The sequence below is a fragment of the Oncorhynchus keta genome, chromosome 17 (assembly GCF_023373465.1).
Source record: "Oncorhynchus keta strain PuntledgeMale-10-30-2019 chromosome 17, Oket_V2, whole genome shotgun sequence".
NCBI classification, from domain to species: Eukaryota; Metazoa; Chordata; class Actinopteri; order Salmoniformes; family Salmonidae; genus Oncorhynchus; species Oncorhynchus keta.
The window spans coordinates 60,011,525-60,033,936 of record NC_068437.1 but is presented as its reverse complement, the minus strand read 5'-3'; the positions used below and the strand labels follow the sequence as shown (position 1 = coordinate 60,033,936).

Here is a 22,412-nt window from a genome sequence, read left to right as displayed (position 1 = left end):
TCATGCTTGAAGAGCAGGTATTCCACAACTTGGCACTGTGCTTTCACATGGTCATGACTGGGCATACATGTATTTACAACCTGAAGCAAACATTCATGTTGATCAATCTCACGCTTTCTTTGGAAATGATCCCATTTATGATTAATACATATCTTACACACAATTAATTAATTAATACATATCTTACACACAAAACACACGGTTGATAAATGAGGGCCCACGAGTCCTCTAGCTATACAGTCGTGGCCAAAAGTTTTGAGCATGACACAAATATTAATTTTCACAAAGTTTGCTGCTTCAGTGTCTTTAGATATTTTTGTCAGATGTTGCTATGGATACTGAAGTATAATTACAAGCATGTCATAAGTGTCAAAGGCTTTTATTGACAATTACATGAAGTTGATGCAAAGAGTCAATATTTGCAGTGTTGACCCTTCTTTTTCAAGACCTCTGCAATCCGCCCTGGCATGCTGTCAATTAACTTCTGGGCCACATCCTGACTGATGGCAGCCCATTATTGCATAATCAATGCTTGGAGTTTGTCAGAATTTCTGTTTTTGCTTGTCCACCCGCCTCTTGAAGATTGACCACAAGTTCTCAATGGGATTAAGGTCTGGGGAGTTTCCTGGCCATGGACCCAAAATATCGATGTTTTGTTTCACGAGCCACTGCATTGTTCGTCACCAAACTGTTTCTGGATGGTTGGGAGAAGTTGCTCTCGGAGGATGTGTTGGTACCATTCTTTATTCATGGCTGTGTTCTTCGGCAAAATTGTGAGTGAGCCCACTCCCTTGGCTGAGAAGCAACCCCACACACGAATGGTCTCAGGGTGCTTTACTGTTGGCATGACACCGGACTGATGGTAGCGCTCACCTTGTCTTCTCCGGACAAGCTTTTTTCCGGATGCCCCAATCAATCGGAAAGGGGATTCATCAGAGAAAATAATTTTACCCCAGTCCTCAGCAGTCCAATCCCTGTACCTTTTGCAGAATATCAGTCTGTCCCTGATGTTTTTCCTGGAGAGAAGTGGATTATTTTCTGCCCTTGTTGACACCAGGCCATCCTCCAAAAGTCTTTGTCTCACTGTGCGTGCAGATGCACTCACATCTGCCTGCTGCCATTCCTGAGCAAGCTCTGTACTGGTGGTGCCCCAATCCCGCAGCTGAATCAACTTTAGGAGACGGTCCTGGCGCTTGCTGGACATTCTTGGGTGCCCTGAAGCCTTCTTCACAACAAATAAACCGCTCTCCTTAAAGTTCTTGATGATCCGATAAATGGTTGATTTGGGTGCAATCATACTGGCAGCAATGTCCTCGCCTGTGAAGCCCTTTTTGTGCAAAGCAATGATGAGGGCACGTGTTTCCTTACAGGTAACCATGGATGACGGAGGAAGAACAATGATTCCAAGCCCCACCCTCCTTTTGAAGCTTCCAGTCTGTTATTCAAATTCAATCAGCATGACAGAGTGATCTCCTGCCTTGTCCTCAACACTTACGAGAGAATCACTGACATGATGTCAGTTGGTCCTTTTGTGGCAGGGCTGAAATGCATTGGAAATGTTTTTGGGGGATTCAGTTCATTTGCATGGCAAAGAGGGACTTTGCAATTCATGAATTGCAATTAATCTGATCACTCTTCATAACAGTCTGGAGTATATGCAAATTGCCATCATACAATTTTAGGCAGCAGACTTTGTGAATATGTATATTTGTATCATTCTCAAAACTTTGGCCACGACTGTAGAATGAAGTACACACACAAAAATACAGTACTAGACCACATCAGATAATGACAGTACTAGACCACAACAGGTAAAGACAGTACTAGACCACATCAGATAAAGACAGTACTAGACCACAACAGGTAAAGACAGTAATAGACCACAACAGGTATAGACAGTACTAGACCACAACAGATATAGACAGTACTAGACCACAACAGGTATAGACAGTACTAGACCACAACAGGTAAAGACAGTAATAGACCACAACAGGTAAAGACAGTACTAGACCACAACAGGTATAGACAGTAATAGACCACAACAGGTAAAGACAGTAATAGACCACAACAGGTAAAGACAGTAATAGACCACAACAGGTAAAGACAGTACTAGACCACAACAGGTAAAGACAGTAATAGACCACAACAGGTAAAGACAGTACTAGACCACAACAGGTATAGACAGTACTAGACCACAACAGGTAAAGACAGTAATAGACCACAACAGGTAAAGACAGTAATAGACCACAACAGGTAAAGACAGTAATAGACCACAACAGGTATAGACAGTACTAGACCACAACAGATATAGACAGTACTAGACCACAACAGGTATAGACAGTACAAGACCACAACAGGTAAAGACAGTACTAGACCACAACAGGTAAAGACAGTAATAGACCACAACAGGTATAGACAGTACTAGACCACAACAGGTATAGACAGTACTAGACCACAACAGATAAAGACAGTACTAGACCACAACAGGTAAAGACAGTAATAGACCACAACAGGTATAGACAGTACTAGACCACAACAGATATAGACAGTACTAGACCACAACAGGTATAGACAGTACTAGACCACAACAGATATAGACAGTACTAGACCACAACAGGTAAAGACAGTACTAGACCACAACAGGTAAAGACAGACAGACAGTACAAGACCACAACAGGTATAGACAGTAATAGACCACAACAGGTATAGACAGTAATAGACCACAACAGGTATAGACAGTACTAGACCACAACAGGTATAGACAGTAATAGACCACAACAGGTATAGACAATAGTAGACCACAACAGATAAAGACAGACAGACAGTACAAGACCACAACAGGTATAGACAGTACAATACCACAACAGGTATAGACAATAGTAGACCACATCAGATAAAGACAGTACTAGACCACAACAGGTAAAGACAGTACTAGACCACAACAGGTAAAGACAGACAGACAGTACAAGACCACAACAGGTATAGACAATAGTAGACCACAACAGATAAAGACAGCACGAGACCACAACAGATAAAGACAGACAGACAGTACAAGACCACAACAGGTATAGACAGTACAATACCACAACAGGTATAGACAATAGTAGACCACAACAGATAAAGACAGTACTAGACCACAACAGATAAAGACAGTACTAGACCACAACAGATAAAGACAGACAGACAGTACTAGACCACAACAGGTAAAGACAGTACTAGACCACAACAGATAAAGACAGACAGACAGCACAAGACCACAACAGGTAAAGACAGTACTAGACCACAACAGGTAAAGACAGACAGACAGTACAAGACCACAACAGGTATAGACAGTACTAGACCACAACAGGTATAGACAGTACTAGACCACAACAGGTATAGACAGTACTAGACCACAACAGGTATAGACAGTACTAGACCACAACAGGTATAGACAGTACTAGACCACAACAGGTATAGACAGTACTAGACCACAACAGATAAAGACAGTACTAGACCACAACAGATAAAGACAGTACTAGACCACAACAGGTATAGACAGAAAGACAGTACTAGACTTCAACAGATAAAGACAGACAGACAGTACAAGACCACAACAGGTAAAGACAGTACTAAACCACAACAGATAAAGACAGAAAGACAGTACTAGACTTCAACAGATAAAGACAGACAGACAGTACAAGACCACAACAGGTAAAGACAGTAATAGACCACAACAGATAAAGACAGACAGACAGTACTAGACCACAACAGGTAAAGACAGTACTAAACCACAACAGATAAAGACAGAAAGACAGTACTAGACTTCAACAGATAAAGACAGACAGACAGTACAAGACCACAACAGGTAAAGACAGTAATAGACCACAACAGATAAAGACAGACAGACAGTACTAGACCACAACAGGTAAAGACAGTACTAGACCACAACAGATAAAGACAGACAGCACAAGACCACAACAGGTAAAGACAGTACTAGACCACAACAGGTAAAGACAGACAGACAGTACAAGACCACAACAGGTAAAGACAGTACTAGACCACAACAGGTAAAGACAGACAGACAGCACAAGACCACAACAGGTAAAGACAGTACTAGACCACAACAGGTAAAGACAGACAGACAGTACAAGACCACAACAGGTAAAGACAGACAGACAGCACAAGACCACAACAGATAAAGACAGACAGACAGTACAAGACCACAACAGATAAAGACAGTACTAGACCACAACAGGTATAGACAATAGTAGACCACAACAGGTATAGACAATAGTAGACCACAACAGGTATAGACAATACTAGACCACAACAGGTATAGACAGTACAAGACCACAACAGATAAAGACAGACAGACAGTACAAGACCACAACAGATAAAGACAGACACACAGTACAAGACCACAACAGATAAAGACAGTACTAGACCACAACAGGTATAGACAATACTAGACCACAACAGGTATAGACAATAGTAGACCACAACAGATAAAGACAGTACAAGACCACAACAGATAAAGACAGACAGACAGTACAAGACCACAACAGATAAAGACAGTACTAGACCACAACAGGTATAGACAATAGTAGACCACAACAGATATAGACAGTACGAGACCACAACAGATAAAGACAGACAGACAGTACAAGACCACAACAGGTATAGACAGTACAAGACCACAACAGGTAAAGACAGTAATAGACCACAACAGATAAAGACAGACAGACAGTACTAGACCACAACAGGTAAAGACAGTACTAGACCACAACAGATAAAGACAGACAGACAGCACAAGACCACAACAGGTAAAGACAGTACTAGACCACAACAGGTAAAGACAGACAGACAGTACAAGACCACAACAGGTAAAGACAGTACTAGACCACAACAGGTATAGACAATAGTAGACCACAACAGATAAAGACAGTACAAGACCACAACAGATAAAGACAGACAGACAGTACTAGACCACAACAGATAAAGACAGTACTAGACCACAACAGGTATAGACAGTACTAGACCACAACAGATAAAGACAGTACTAGACCACAACAGGTATAGACAGTACTAGACCACAACAGGTATAGACAGTACTAGACCACAACAGGTAAAGACAGACAGACAGCACAAGACCACAACAGGTAAAGACAGTACTAGACCACAACAGGTAAAGACAGACAGACAGTACAAGACCACAACAGGTAAAGACAGACAGACAGCACAAGACCACAACAGATAAAGACAGACAGACAGTACAAGACCACAACAGATAAAGACAGTACTAGACCACAACAGGTATAGACAATAGTAGACCACAACAGGTATAGACAATACTAGACCACAACAGGTATAGACAGTACAAGACCACAACAGATAAAGACAGACACACAGTACAAGACCACAACAGATAAAGACAGACAGACAGTACTAGACCACAACAGATAAAGACAGTACTAGACCACAACAGGTATAGACAGTACTAGACCACAACAGATAAAGACAGTACTAGACCACAACAGGTATAGACAGTACTAGACCACAACAGGTATAGACAGTACTAGACCACAACAGGTAAAGACAGACAGACAGCACAAGACCACAACAGGTAAAGACAGTACTAGACCACAACAGGTAAAGACAGACAGACAGTACAAGACCACAACAGGTAAAGACAGACAGACAGCACAAGACCACAACAGATAAAGACAGACAGACAGTACAAGACCACAACAGATAAAGACAGTACTAGACCACAACAGGTATAGACAATAGTAGACCACAACAGGTATAGACAATAGTAGACCACAACAGGTATAGACAATACTAGACCACAACAGGTATAGACAATAGTAGACCACAACAGATAAAGACAGTACTAGACCACAACAGATAAAGACAGTACTAGACCACAACAGATAAAGACAGTACTAGACCACAACAGGTATAGACAGTACTAGACCACAACAGGTATAGACAATAGTAGACCACAACAGATATAGACAGTACGAGACCACAACAGATAAAGACAGACAGACAGTACAAGACCACAACAGGTATAGACAGTACAAGACCACAACAGATAAAGACAGACACACAGTACAAGACCACAACAGATAAAGACAGTACTAGACCACAACAGGTATAGACAGTACTAGACCACAACAGATAAAGACAGTACTAGACCACAACAGGTATAGACAGTACTAGACCACAACAGGTATAGACAATAGTAGACCACAACAGATATAGACAGTACGAGACCACAACAGATAAACACAGACAGACAGTACAAGACCACAACAGCTATAGACAGTACAAGACCACAACAGGTATAGACAATAGTAGACCACAACAGATATAGACAGTACGAGACCACAACAGATAAAGACAGACAGACAGTACTAGACCACAACAGATAAAGACAGTACAAGACCACAACAGGTATAGACAGTACTAGACCACAACAGATAAAGACAGTACTAGACCACAACAGATAAAGACAGTACCAGACCACAACAGATAAAGACAGTACTAGACCACAACAGGTATAGACAGAAAGACAGTACTAGACCACAACAGGTATAGACAGTACTAGACCACAACAGGTATAGACAGTACTAGACCACAACAGGTATAGACAATAGTAGACCACAACAGATATAGACAGTACGAGACCACAACAGATAAAGACAGACAGACAGTACTAGACCACAACAGGTATAGACAGTACTAGACCACAACAGGTATAGACAGTACTAGACCACAACAGGTAAAGACAGTACTAGACCACAACAGGTATAGACAATAGTAGACCACAACAGATAAAGACAGTACTAGACCACAACAGATAAAGACAGACAGACAGTACAAGACCACAACAGATAAAGACAGACAGACAGTACTAGACCACAACAGATAAAGACAGACAGACAGTACTAGACCACAACAGATAAAGACAGTACTAGACCACAACAGGTATAGAAAGTACTAGACCACAACAGGTATAGACAGTACTAGACCACAACAGGTATAGACAGTACTAGAACACAACAGGTATAGACAGTACTAGACCACAACAGGTATAGACAGTACTAGACCACAACAGGTATATACAGTACTAGACCACAACAGGTATAGACAGTACTAGACCACAACAGGTATAGACAGTACTAGACAACAACAGGTATAGACAGTACTAGACCACAACAGGTAAAGACAGACAGACAGTACAAGACCACAACAGGTAAAGACAGACAGACAGCACAAGACCACAACAGATAAAGACAGACAGACAGTACAAGACCACAACAGATAAAGACAGTACTAGACCACAACAGGTATAGACAATAGTAGACCACAACAGGTATAGACAATAGTAGACCACAACAGGTATAGACAATACTAGACCACAACAGGTATAGACAATAGTAGACCACAACAGATAAAGACAGTACTAGACCACAACAGATAAAGACAGTACTAGACCACAACAGATAAAGACAGTACTAGACCACAACAGGTATAGACAGTACTAGACCACAACAGGTATAGACAATAGTAGACCACAACAGATATAGACAGTACGAGACCACAACAGATAAAGACAGACAGACAGTACAAGACCACAACAGGTATAGACAGTACAAGACCACAACAGATAAAGACAGACACACAGTACAAGACCACAACAGATAAAGACAGTACTAGACCACAACAGGTATAGACAGTACTAGACCACAACAGATAAAGACAGTACTAGACCACAACAGGTATAGACAGTACTAGACCACAACAGGTATAGACAATAGTAGACCACAACAGATATAGACAGTACGAGACCACAACAGATAAACACAGACAGACAGTACAAGACCACAACAGGTATAGACAGTACAAGACCACAACAGGTATAGACAATAGTAGACCACAACAGATATAGACAGTACGAGACCACAACAGATAAAGACAGACAGACAGTACTAGACCACAACAGATAAAGACAGTACAAGACCACAACAGGTATAGACAGTACTAGACCACAACAGATAAAGACAGTACTAGACCACAACAGATAAAGACAGTACCAGACCACAACAGATAAAGACAGTACTAGACCACAACAGGTATAGACAGAAAGACAGTACTAGACCACAACAGGTATAGACAGTACTAGACCACAACAGGTATAGACAGTACTAGACCACAACAGGTATAGACAATAGTAGACCACAACAGATATAGACAGTACGAGACCACAACAGATAAAGACAGACAGACAGTACTAGACCACAACAGGTATAGACAGTACTAGACCACAACAGGTATAGACAGTACTAGACCACAACAGGTAAAGACAGTACTAGACCACAACAGGTATAGACAATAGTAGACCACAACAGATAAAGACAGTACTAGACCACAACAGATAAAGACAGACAGACAGTACAAGACCACAACAGATAAAGACAGACAGACAGTACTAGACCACAACAGATAAAGACAGACAGACAGTACTAGACCACAACAGATAAAGACAGTACTAGACCACAACAGGTATAGAAAGTACTAGACCACAACAGGTATAGACAGTACTAGACCACAACAGGTATAGACAGTACTAGAACACAACAGGTATAGACAGTACTAGACCACAACAGGTATAGACAGTACTAGACCACAACAGGTATATACAGTACTAGACCACAACAGGTATAGACAGTACTAGACCACAACAGGTATAGACAGTACTAGACAACAACAGGTATAGACAGTACTAGACCACAACAGGTATATACAGTACTAGACCACAACAGGTATAGACAGTACTAGACCACAACAGGTATAGACAGTACTAGACAACAACAGGTATAGACAGTACTAGACCACAACAGGTATAGACAGTACTAGACCACAACAGATAAAGACAGACAGACAGTACTAGACCACAACAGATAAAGACAGTACAAGACCACAACAGATAAAGACAGTACTAGACCACAACAGATAAAGACAGACAGACAGTACTAGACCACAACAGATAAAGACAGTACTAGACCACAACAGATAAAGACAGTACGAGACCACAACAGATAAAGACAGTACCAGACCACAACAGATAAAGACAGTACCAGACCACAACAGATAAAGACAGTACCAGACCACAACAGATAAAGACAGTACGAGACCACAACAGATATAGACAGTACTAGACCACAACAGATAAAGACAGTACGAGACCACAACAGATAAAGACAGTACTAGACCACAACAGATAAAGACAGTACTAGACCACAACAGATAAAGACAGTACCAGACCACAACAGATAAAGACAGTACTAGACCACAACAGATAAAGACAGTACCAGACCACAACAGATAAAGACAGTACGAGACCACAACAGATATAGACAGTACTAGACCACAACAGATAAAGACAGTACTAGACCACAACAGATAAAGACAGTACTAGACCACAACAGATAAAGACAGTACTAGACCACAACAGATAAAGACAGTACCAGACCACAACAGATAAAGACAGTACTAGACCACAACAGATAAAGACAGTACTAGACCACAACAGATAAAGACAGACAGACAGTACTAGACCACAACAGATATACAGTACCAGACAGTACTAGACCACAACAGATAAAGACAGTACTAGACCACAACAGATAAAGACAGTACTAGACCACAACAGATAAAGACAGTACTAGACCACAACAGATAAAGACAGTACTAGACCACAACAGATACAGACAGTACTAGACCACAACAGATAAAGACAGTACTAGACCACAACAGATAAAGACAGACAGACAGTACTAGACCACAACAGATAAAGACAGTACTAGACCACAACAGATAAAGACAGTACTAGACCACAACAGATAAAGACAGTACTAGACCACAACAGATAAAGACAGTACTAGACCACAACAGATAAAGACAGACAGACAGTACTAGACCACAACAGATAAAGACAGGCAGACAGTACTAGACCACAACAGATACAGACAGTACTAGACCACAACAGATAAAGACAGTACCAGACCACAACAGATAAAGACAGTACTAGACCACAACAGATAAAGACAGTACCAGACCACAACAGATAAAGACAGTACTAGACCACAACAGATAAAGACAGTACCAGACCACAACAGGTAAAGACAGTACCAGACCACAACAGATAAAGACAGTACCAGACCACAACAGATAAAGACAGTACCAGACCACAACAGATATAGACAGTACTAGACCACAACAGATAAAGACAGTACCAGACCACAACAGATAAAGACAGTACTAGACCACAACAGATAAAGACAGTACCAGACCACAACAGATAAAGACAGTACGAGACCACAACAGATAAAGACAGTACCAGACCACAACAGATAAAGACAGTACTAGACCACAACAGATAAAGACAGTACTAGACCACAACAGATAAAGACAGTACTAGACCACAACAGATAAAGACAGTACCAGACCACAACAGATAAAGACAGTACCAGACCACAACAGATAAAGACAGTACTAGACCACAACAGATAAAGACAGTACTAGACCACAACAGATAAAGACAGGCAGACAGTACTAGACCACAACAGATAAAGACAGTACGAGACCACAACAGATAAAGACAGTACGAGACCACAACAGATAAAGACAGTACTAGACCACAACAGATAAAGACAGTACTAGACCACAACAGATAAAGACAGTACTAGACCACAACAGATAAAGACAGTACTAGACCACAACAGATAAAGACAGACAGACAGTACTAGACCACAACAGGTATAGACAGTACTAGACCACAACAGGTATAGAAAGTACTAGACCACAACAGGTATAGACAGTACTAGACCACAACAGGTATAGACAGTACTAGACCACAACAGATAAAGACAGTACTAGACCACAACAGATAAAGACAGTACTAGACCACAACAGATAAAGACAGTACTAGACCACAACAGATAAAGACAGTACGAGACCACAACAGATAAAGACAGACAGACAGTACTAGACCACAACAGATAAAGACAGACAGACAGTACTAGACCACAACAGATAAAGACAGTACTAGACCACAACAGATAAAGACAGTACTAGACCACAACAGATAAAGACAGTACTAGACCACAACAGATAAAGACAGTACTAGACCACAACAGATAAAGACAGTACTAGACCACAACAGATAAAGACAGAAAGACAGTAATAGACCACAACAGATAAAGACAGTACTAGACCACAACAGATAAAGACAGTACTAGACCACAACAGATAAAGACAGAAAGACAGTAATAGACCACAACGGATAAAGACAGTACTAAACCACAACAGGTATAGACAGTACTAGACCACAACAGATAAAGACAGTACTAGACCACAACAGGTATAGACAGTACTAGACCACAACAGATAAAGACAGTACTAGACCACAACAGATAAAGACAGTACTAGACCACAACAGATAAAGACAGTACTAGACCACAACAGATAAAGACAGTACCAGACCACAACAGATAAAGACAGACAGACAGTACTAGACCACAACAGATAAAGACAGAAAGACAGTAATAGACCATAACAGATAAAGACAGTACTAGACCACAACAGATAAAGACAGTACTAGACCACAACAGATAAAGACAGAAAGACAGTAATAGACCACAACAGATAAAGACAGTACTAAACCACAACAGGTATAGACAGTACTAGACCACAACAGATAAAGACAGTACTAGACCACAACAGGTATAGACAGTACTAGACCACAACAGATAAAGACAGTACTAGACCACAACAGATAAAGACAGTACCAGACCACAACAGATAAAGACAGACAGACAGTAATAGACCACAACAGATAAAGACAGAAATTATACTTGACTCTAGTCCTCTAGCTATAGAATAAAGCACACACTCAAACACACTTTTACCCAAACTGACATGTGTGTGTGCGTGTGTGTTTGTGTGTGTGTGTGTGTGTAGTTACTGTGAGAACGGATCTATGAGCTGCAGCTCTACTGAGATGAGTGGAGTTATGCTGTCTGACATGTTCTTCCAGGACGACCAGCCACCCTCCAGAGGTATTGTGTGTCTGTGTGTCTGTGTGTGTGAGTGAGTGTATGTGCTTATCTGTCTGTCTGTCTGTCTGTCTGTCTGTCTGTCTGTCTGTCTGTCTGTCTGTCTGTCTGTCTGTCTGTCTGTCTGTCTGTCTGTCTGTCTGTCTGTCTGTGTGTGTGTGTGTGTGTGTGTGTGTGTGTGTGTGTGTGTGTGTGTGTGTGTGTGTGTGTGTGTGTGTGTGTGTGTGTGTGTGTGTGTGTGTGTGTGTGTGTGTATGTATTTAATATCTCTGCATGAACTAAAAAAGTATTATATATTAATATATACTATATTGTTAAAAGTAATACATATTTTATTATATTGTTAAAAGTAATATTGTTCAAAGTATAATTTCTCGTACAATATAACTTTCTAGGTCCTGAGCTTTATATGTGTTTATGTGTCCAGAGCGCCGTGCGGCTACCTGTGTCCCCCCTCTGAGGCGTGTTGGGTGTGAGGGCGGGGAGGAGGGTCTGGAGTGTTCAAGAACCTGTCAGAATCTGGACTTACCCTGTCTCAGTCTGGCCTGTATCCCCGGGTGTCTCTGTCCCAACGGCACGGTACGTACACTGACCCTAACCCTTACCCTGTCTCAGTCTGGCCTGTATCCCTGGGTGTCTCTGTCCCAACGGCACGGTACGTACACTGACCCTAACCCCAACCCTGGCCCTAACCCCAACCCTAACCCTAACCCTGTCTCAGTCTGGCCTGTATCCCCGGGTGTCTCTGTCCCAACGGCACGGTACGTACACTGACCCTAACCCTAACCCTAACCCTAACCCCAACCCTAACCCTAACCCTGTCTCAGTCTGGCCTGTATCCCCGGGTGTCTCTGTCCCAACGGCACGGTACGTACACTGACCCTAACCCTAACCCTAACCCTAACCCCAACCCTAACCCTAACCCTGTCTCAGTCTGGCCTGTATCCCCGGGTGTCTCTGTCCCAACGGCACGGTACGTACACTGACCCTAACCCTAACCCTAACCCCAACCCTAACCCTAACCCTGTCTCAGTCTGGCCTGTATCCCCGGGTGTCTCTGTCCCAACGGCACGGTACGTACACTGACCCTAACCCCAACCCTGGCCCTAACCCCAACCCTAACCCTAACCCCAACCCTGTCTCAGTCTGGCCTGTATCCCCGGGTGTCTCTGTCCCAACGGCACGGTACGTACACTGACCCTAACCCTAACCCTAACCCTAACCCCAACCCTAACCCTAACCCTGTCTCAGTCTGGCCTGTATCCCCGGGTGTCTCTGTCCCAACGGCACGGTACGTACACTGACCCTAACCCTAACCCTAACCCTAACCCCAACCCTAACCCTAACCCTGTCTCAGTCTGGCCTGTATCCCCGGGTGTCTCTGTCCCAACGGCACGGTACGTACACTGACCCTAACCCCAACCCTGGCCCTAACCCCAACCCTGTCTCAGTCTGGCCTGTATCCCCGGGTGTCTCTGTCCCAACGGCACGGTACGTACACTGACCCTAACCCTAACCCTAACCCCAACCCTAACCCTAACCCTGTCTCAGTCTGGCCTGTATCCCCGGGTGTCTCTGTCCCAACGGCACGGTACGTACACTGACCCTAACCCCAACCCTGGCCCTAACCCTGTCTCAGTCTGGCCTGTATCCCCGGGTGTCTCTGTCCCAACGGCACGGTACGTACACTGACCCTAACCCTTACCCTGACCCTAACCCTAACCCTAACCCTTACCCTGTCAGTCTGGCCTGTATCCCCGGGTGTCTCTGTCCCAACGGCACGGTACGTACACTGGCCCTAACCCCAACCCTGTCTCAGTCTGGCCTGTATCCCCGGGTGTCTCTGTCCCAACGGCACGGTACGTACACTGACCCTAACCCTAACCCTGGCCCTAACCCTAACCCTAACCCTGTCTCAGTCTGGCCTGTATCCCCGGGTGTCTCTGTCCCAACGGCACGGTACGTACACTGACCCTAACCCTAACCCTAACCCTAACCCTGTCTCAGTCTGGCCTGTATCCCCGGGTGTCTCTGTCCCAACGGCACGGTACGTACACTGACCCTAACCCTTACCCTGACCCTAACCCTAACCCTAACCCTTACCCTGTCTCAGTCTGGCCTGTATCCCCGGGTGTCTCTGTCCCAACGGCACGGTACGTACACTGACCCTAACCCCAACCCCAACCCTAACCCCAACCCTAACCCTTACCCTGACCCTAACCCCAACCCTGTCTCAGTCTGGCCTGTATCCCCGGGTGTCTCTGTCCCAACGGCACGGTACGTACACTGACCCTAACCCTAACCCTGACCCTAACCCCAACCCTGTCTCAGTCTGGCCTGTATCCCCGGGTGTCTCTGTCCCAACGGCACGGTACGTACACTGACCCTAACCCCAACCCTGTCTCAGTCTGGCCTGTATCCCCGGGTGTCTCTGTCCCAACGGCACGGTACGTACACTGACCCTAACCCTAACCCTAACCCTAACCCTAACCCTAACCCTAACCCTAACCCCAACCCTGACCCTAACCCCAACCCTGTCTCAGTCTGGCCTGTATCCCCGGGTGTCTCTGTCCCAACGGCACGGTACGTACACTGACCCTAACCCCAACCCCAACCCTAACCCTGTCTCAGTCTGGCCTGTATCCCCGGGTGTCTCTGTCCCAACGGCACGGTACGTACACTGACCCTAACCCCAACCCCAACCCTAACCCTGTCTCAGTCTGGCCTGTATCCCCGGGTGTCTCTGTCCCAACGGCACGGTACGTACACTGACCCTAACCCCAACCCTGGCCCTAACCCCAACCCTAACCCTAACCCTGTCTCAGTCTGGCCTGTATCCCCGGGTGTCTCTGTCCCAACGGCACGGTACGTACACTGACCCTAACCCCAACCCTGACCCTAACCCCAACCCTGACCCTGACCCTGTCTCAGTCTGGCCTGTATCCCCGGGTGTCTCTGTCCCAACGGCACGGTACGTACACTGACCCTAACCCTAACCCTAACCCTGACCCTTACCCTGTCTCAGTCTGGCCTGTATCCCCGGGTGTCTCTGTCCCAACGGCACGGTACGTACACTGACCCTAACCCCAACCCTGGCCCTAACCCCAACCCTGACCCTAACCCTGTCTCAGTCTGGCCTGTATCCCCGGGTGTCTCTGTCCCAACGGCACGGTACGTACACTGACCCTAACCCTAACCCTGGCCCTAACCCCAACCCTAACCCTTACCCTGTCTCAGTCTGGCCTGTATCCCCGGGTGTCTCTGTCCCAACGGCACGGTACGTACACTGACCCTAACCCCAACCCCAACCCTAACCCTAACCCCAACCCTGGCCCTAACCCCAACCCTAACCCTAACCCCAACCCTGGCCCTAACCCCAACCCTAACCCTTACCCTGTCTCAGTCTGGCCTGTATCCCCGGGTGTCTCTGTCCCAACGGCACGGTACGCACACTGACCCTAACCCCAACCCCAACCCTAACCCTAACCCCAACCCTGGCCCTAACCCCAACCCTGAACCTAACCCCAACCCTGACCCTGACCCTGGCCCTAACCCCAACCCTGACCCTAACCCCAACCCTGACCCTAACCCCAACCCTAACCCCAACCCTGGCCCTAACCCCAACCCTGACCCTAACCCCAACCCTGACCTTAACCCCAACCCTGACCCTGACCCTAACTCCAACCTTAAACTTAAACTTAACCTTAACCCCCACCCTAAACCCAACCACGTCCTGACCCTAACCCTTACCCTAACCCTTACCCTGACCCTAACGCTAACTCTGACCCCAACCCTAACCCCAACCCCGACCTTGACCCTAACCCTGACCTGACCCTGACCCTGATCCTGACCTTAACCCTACCCTAACCCTAACCCTAAACCTAACCCTAACCCTGACCCCAAGACAAACCCTAGCTCTGACCGCAACCTCAATCCTTGACCCTAACCCCGACCCGACCCTGACCCTAACCCTGACCCCGACCCTGATTAGGTGTTCAGGAGTCTTATGGCTTAGGGGTAGAAGCTGTTTAGAAGCCTCTAAACCTTCTCTAAAAAAAAAAAAGCCTTCTCTAAAAATGTTGAGAGGAATGGAAGATTCCAGGAAGCTTTCCCCAGTGATGTACTGGGCCGTTCGCACTACCCTCTGTAGTGCCTTGCGGTCAGAGGCCGAGCAGTTGGCATACCATGCAGTGATAAAACCAGTCAGGATGTTCTTGAGGGTTCAGCTGTAGAGCCTTTTGAGGATCTGAGGTCCCATGCCAAATCTTTTCACTGTCCTGAGGGGGAATATGTTTTGTTGTGCACTCTTCATGTCTTAGTGTGTTTGGACCATGTTAGTTTGTTGGTGATGTGGATGCCAAGGAACTTGTAGCCCTCAACCTGCTCCACTGTAGCAGCATCGATGAGAATGGGAGCGTGCTCGGTCCTCTTTTTTCTGTAGTCCACAATCTTCTCCTTTGTCTGTCTAAATGCAATCTTCATGAGTGTAGAGGTCACAGAGAACAAACTAGCAGTACCCTGTCTTCTCCAAACGTGGTATTGATCCCACAGGTCTGAAAGACAAGTATTAGAGAAATCCATGGACATATAGGAGCCTCTGGCTCCATCTGCTGGACAGTTTGGAGAAGACAGGTGGACTGCTAGTTCACATAGGAGCCTCTGTCTCCATCTGCTGGACAGTTTGGAGAAGACAGGTGGACTGCTAGTTCACATAGGAGCTTCTGTCTCCATCTGCCAGACAGTTCGGAGAAGACAGGGTACTGCTCGGTTGTTCTCTGTGACTTCAACACTCATGAAGATTGCATTTAGACAGAGGTTAAAGACCAGGTCTTGGCCCTAACCTTAACCCCGAACCTAACCTTTGCTCCAGCTGTTACCTTAACCTTAAACTTGGCCCTAATTCGAACCCCTCCTTCACCTTAAACCTAACCCCAGCACCTAGCTACTAAGCCTTGCCTTTGATCCTTGCCCTAACCCTAACCCCAGCACCTAGAGGTTACTAAGACTTGGCTGTTTTCTTACCTCTCACATAACAACTTTTATAAAGATGTATCGCTAGGAGCAATAGAATTAGAGAACATGTGTCTCTGCATTGCCTGTCCTCTGAGGTAAATTGTCCTCTAACCTAACCCTGACTCTGAGCTCAAACCTGGCCCCAACACTATCCCCAAACCTGACCCTGAAATTGACACTCATTCAGAGGCTGTAGTTTAGTTAGTATGTGTTAATAATTCCATATCTGGCCATGTCTTATCACTTTAAATTCTTATTTCTTCTTATTTCATGTTTTCATTCCATTATGATGGCATGATACTTTGTGTAATGAACTATTTTGCTGTGTTCATAAGGGATGTTTCCATTCTAGCCTATATCTAGATTGTTTCAGCTTCTATTGGCACTTTAGGTAGTTAACTGTTAACCATATGCTAACCTACAATCCAGGGTTTTGAGATCAGCGCCTGATCTTATTCTCAGGCGCTGATGTCAAATAGGCATTCGGGGCTCCAATCAGGCAGAAAGTCCAACAGGATACTGTAAATGTGTTTTATATGATTGAGTGCCTTGTTTGTCACAAACTCTATATTGGAGAGACACAAAACAAAACTAGAATGCAGACTTAAACGACATCTATACCACATTCAGAAGGATGACAGATCCACTGTGTTGTATGTTCACTTTAGAGCTCATAGTGGAGAACCTTAGAAATTTGGGTCTGGAGACCAATATAGGGTGGTCAAAAACTCAAACACAGAGGGCTGAGTAACACTGGATTATAACAGTAGAAACTATTGATCGTCTAGGCCTACTGAGAAATACTAAGCCACCCAGCAATTTGCCTCTAGGTCATGGTTTCCCAAACTGGGTCCTGGGGCCGCCCCAAGGAGCAAGTCTTGGTTATTGCCCTAGCACTACACAGCTGATTCAAATAATCAAAGCTTAATGATGAGGTGATTATTTGATTCAGCAGCACACATACTCTGACACTTAACCTGGTCCCCAGATTTTGGTCTGTACCCTGACCCTGGTCCCCAGAGTTTGGTCTGTACCCTTACCCTGGTCCACAGAGTTTGGTCTGTATACTGACCCTGGTCCACAGAGTTTGGTCTGTACCCTTACCCTTGTCCACAGAGTTTGGTCTGTATCCTGACCCTGTTTACAGAGTTTGGTCTGTACCATGACCCTGTTTCCAGAGTTTGGTCTGTACCCTGAACCTGTTTCCAGAGTTTGGTCTGTATCCTGACCCTATTTCCAGAGTTTGGTCTGTATCCTGACCCTGGTTCCAGAGTTTGGTCTGTACCCTTACCCTTGTCCACAGAGTTTGGTCTGTATCCTGACCCTGTTTCCAGAGTTTGGTCTGTACCCTGACCCTGTTTCCAGAGTTTGGTCTGTACCCTGTCCCTGTTTCCAGAGTTTGGTCTGTACCCTGTCCCTGTTTCCAGAGTTTGGTCTGTACCCTGTCCCTGTTTCCAGAGTTTGGTCTGTACCCTGTCCCTGTTTCCAGAGTTTGGTCTGTACCCTGACCCTGTTTCCAGAGTTTGGTCTGTACCCTGTCCCTGTTTCCAGAGTTTGGTCTGTACCCTGACCCTGTTTCCAGAGTTTGGTCTGTACCCTGTCCCTGTTTCCAGAGTTTGGTCTGTACCCTGTCCCTGTTTCCAGAGTTTGGTCTGTACCCTGACCCTGTTTCCAGAGTTTGGTCTGTACCCTGTCCCTGTTTCCAGAGTTTGGTCTGTACCCTGTCCCTGTTTCCAGAGTTTGGTCTGTATACTGACCCTGTTTCCAGAGTTTGTCTGTATACTGACCCTGTTTCCAGAGTTTGGTCTGTATACTGACCCCGTTTCCAGAGTTTGTCTGTATACTGACCCTGTTTCCAGAGTTTGTCTGTATACTGACCCTGTTTCCAGAGTTTGTCTGTATACTGACCCTGTTTCCAGAGTTTGGTCTGTACCCTGTCCCTGTTTCCAGAGTTTGGTCTGTATACTGACCCTGTTTCCAGAGTTTGGTCTGTACCCTGTCCCTGTTTCCAGAGTTTGGTCTGTATACTCTCCCTGGTCCCAGAGGTTTTATTATTATTTATTTTTTTAAATATAATTAACAAGGCGAGTCAGTGACGCTACCCATCCCGGTATCGGGATAATTGTCATCAGCAACGCTGAATAGCATAGCGCCACAGTCAAATAATATTACTAAAAATGTTAATATTCATGAAATCACAAGTGCAATATTGCAAAACACAGTTTAGCCTTTTGTTAATCCATCTGTCGTCTCAGATTTTGAAATCATGCTTTACAGCGAAAGCAATCCAAGCGTTTGAGTAAGTTTATCGATAGCATCGCATAACATTATGTACACTAAGCATTAAGTAGGTATGTCACGAAAATCAGAAAAGCAATTCCTTTGATGATCTTCGGATGTTTTCACTCACGAGACTCCCAGTTACACAACAAATGTTCCTTTTGTTCCATAAAGATTATTTTTATACCCAAAATACCAACGTTTGTTTGTCGCGTTATGTTCAGAAATCCACAGGAAAGAGTGGTCACCACAACGCAGACGTATATTCCAAATAATATCCATAATGTCCACAGAAACATGTCAAACGTTTTTATAATCAATCCTCAAGTTGTTTTTAAAATATACATTCGATAATATATCAACCGAGTGTGTAGCTTTTTCAATAACAGCGGGAGAAACAATGGCCGCTTTACTCAGTTGCGCAAAACTCACTCTGAGAGCCCCCACCTATTCACTTACGCAATGTGATCCTTCACGCTCATTTTTCAAAATAAAAGCCTGAAACTGTCTAAAGACTGTTGACACCTTAGGGAAGCCATAGAAAAAATGAATCTGGTTGATATCCCTTTAAATGGAGGATAGGCATGCTTAGGAACAGAGAGGTTTCAGTGGTCCTTCTGTAGCTCAGTTGGTAGAGCATGGCGCTTGTAACGCCAGGGTAGTGGGTTCGATTCCCGGGACCACCCATACGTAGAATGTATGCACACATCACTGACTGTAAGTCGCTTTGGATAAAAGCGTCTGCTAAATGGCATATATTATTATTATTATTATTATTATTATAAAATAAGAGGCACTTCCTGATTGGATTTTCCTCAGGATTTCGCCTGCAATATCAGTTCTGTTATACTCACAGACAATATTTTTACAGTTTTGGAAACTTTAGTGTTTTCTATCCTAATCTGACAATTATATGCACATTCTAGTTTCTGGGGCTGAGAAATAGGCAGTTTCAAATGGGTATGTTTTTTTAGCCAAAATCGAAAATACTGCCCCCCTACACGCAAAACGTTAAGAACACATTCTTATTTTCAATAACAGCCTAGGAACAGGGAGTTATCTACCTTGTTCAGAGCCAATTAGTACCCCAGGTCATCTTAGGTTTCATTCCCCTTACACTGTATAAGACAGTAGTTTTGGAATTGTTAGTTAGATTACTTGTTGGTTATTACTGCATTGTCGGAACTAGAAGCACAAGCATTTCGCTACACTTGCATTAACCACTGCTAATCATGTGTATGTGACAAATAACATTTGATTTGATTTGAGATGTTTATCTTGTCAGCTTGGGGATTCGATCTTGTAACCTTTTGGTTACTAGTCCAACACTCTAAACACTAGGCTACCTGCCTCCCCAGTTTGGTATGTATCCTATCCTTCTTCTCTGTCTTTTTATGTAAGTGTTGAGATGATGCATTAAATCCCAGACAAAGATTAAGCTTTAGATGCAAAGACAAAGTTGAGAATATTTCAGTCATTTACCGGGGTGTGTTAGACAGTTCATTATAAACATCTCCACGGTTGTGATGTTAACAGGGAAAAACGACAGGCACAAGAAAGAGTATGAAAGTGTTGCAGGAGCAAAATGAAAGCACTCAATCCAACGTGATTTAAGTGACAAGTGGATTTTGCAGCCCTCAAACAGGAAATAAATGGCTGTAAAGGAGATCCTCAGGTGGGCGGGGCATGCACGTTTCTAGTATTATGTAATGTTTCATGTTTTGTTTGGACCCCATGAAGAGTAGCTGCTAATTAGCAACAGCTAATGGGGATCCTAACAAAATACAACACCAAATAAATACTGTTTCAGTCTGGCCTGTATCCCCGGCAGTCTCTGTCCAAACGGCACGGTCTGTATCCCTGACCTCTAACCCTAACCCTGACCTTGACGCTAACCTACGTCCTAGTCAAGGTCTGTCTGTCTGTCTGTCTGTCTGTCTGTCTGTCTGTCTGTCTGTCTGTCTGTCTGTCTGTCAGGGTGTGAACTAAGTGATAGATACATGTAACTGATTGGCCAGAGAGTCCAGCCACCAGTCACCTGGTCAGTCCCTGTTTTAAAAAATGCTTTTAAAAACTTGATTGATTGTTTTATTCAGGTTCGACATAGGAGAGAGTGCATCACTCCAGAGCAGTGTCCGTGTTACCATAACAACAGAGCCTATGCACCTGGGCAGAGCATCAATAAGGACTGTAACACCTGGTAGGTACCTTAATTAGATGTACCTTATGTAAAACCTGGTACGGAGCTGGTTTAAAACATACCGTAACACCTGGTATGTACAGTTGAAGTCATAAGTTTACATACACTTAGGATGGAGTCATTCAAAGTCATTTTTGGCAAGTCGGTTAGGACAGCTACTTTGTGCATGACACATTTTTCCAACAATTGTTTCCAGACAAATTATTTAACTTGTAATTTACTGTATCACAATTCCTGGGTGTAAAATGTTTACATACTCTAAGTTGACTGTGCCTTTAAACAGCTTGGAAAATTCCAGAAAATTATGTCATAGACATCATTTGAGTCAATAGGAGGTGTGCCTGTGGATATATTTCAAGGCCTACCTTCAAACGCAGTGCCTCTTTGCTTGACATCATAGGAAAATCAAAAGAAATCAGCTAAGACATCAGGAAAAAAATGGTAAACCTCCACAAGTCTGGTTCATCCTTGGGAGAAATGTCCAAATGCCTGAAGGTACCATGTTCATCTGTACAAACAGTAGTATGCAAATATAAACATCTTGGGACCGCACAGCCGGTCAGGATGGAGACGTGTTCTGTCTCCTAGAGATCAACGTACTTTGGTGCAAAAAGTGCAAATCAATCCCAGAACAACAGCAAAGGAAGTTAAGATGCTGGAGGAAACAGGTACAAAAGTATATATATCCACAGTAAAACGAATCCTATATCGACATAATCTGAAAGGCCAGTCAGCAAGGCAGAAGCCACTATTCCAAAACCAACATAGAAAATCCAGACTACGGTTTGCAACTTCACATATGGACAAAGATC

The 22,412-nt window shown here is 44.3% G+C and overlaps 1 protein-coding gene across 1 annotated transcript in view; it reads left to right on the top strand.

Moving 5' to 3' along the window:
• vwf (von Willebrand factor) overlaps positions 1-22,412 on the top strand; it is a 198,109-nt gene that overhangs the window by 56,333 nt on the left and 119,364 nt on the right. Inside the window, 3 exon segments of the mRNA XM_052466814.1 lie at positions 12,013-12,110; positions 12,535-12,686; positions 21,497-21,600. Of these exon segments, the coding sequence (XP_052322774.1) occupies positions 12,013-12,110; positions 12,535-12,686; positions 21,497-21,600 (354 nt within the window).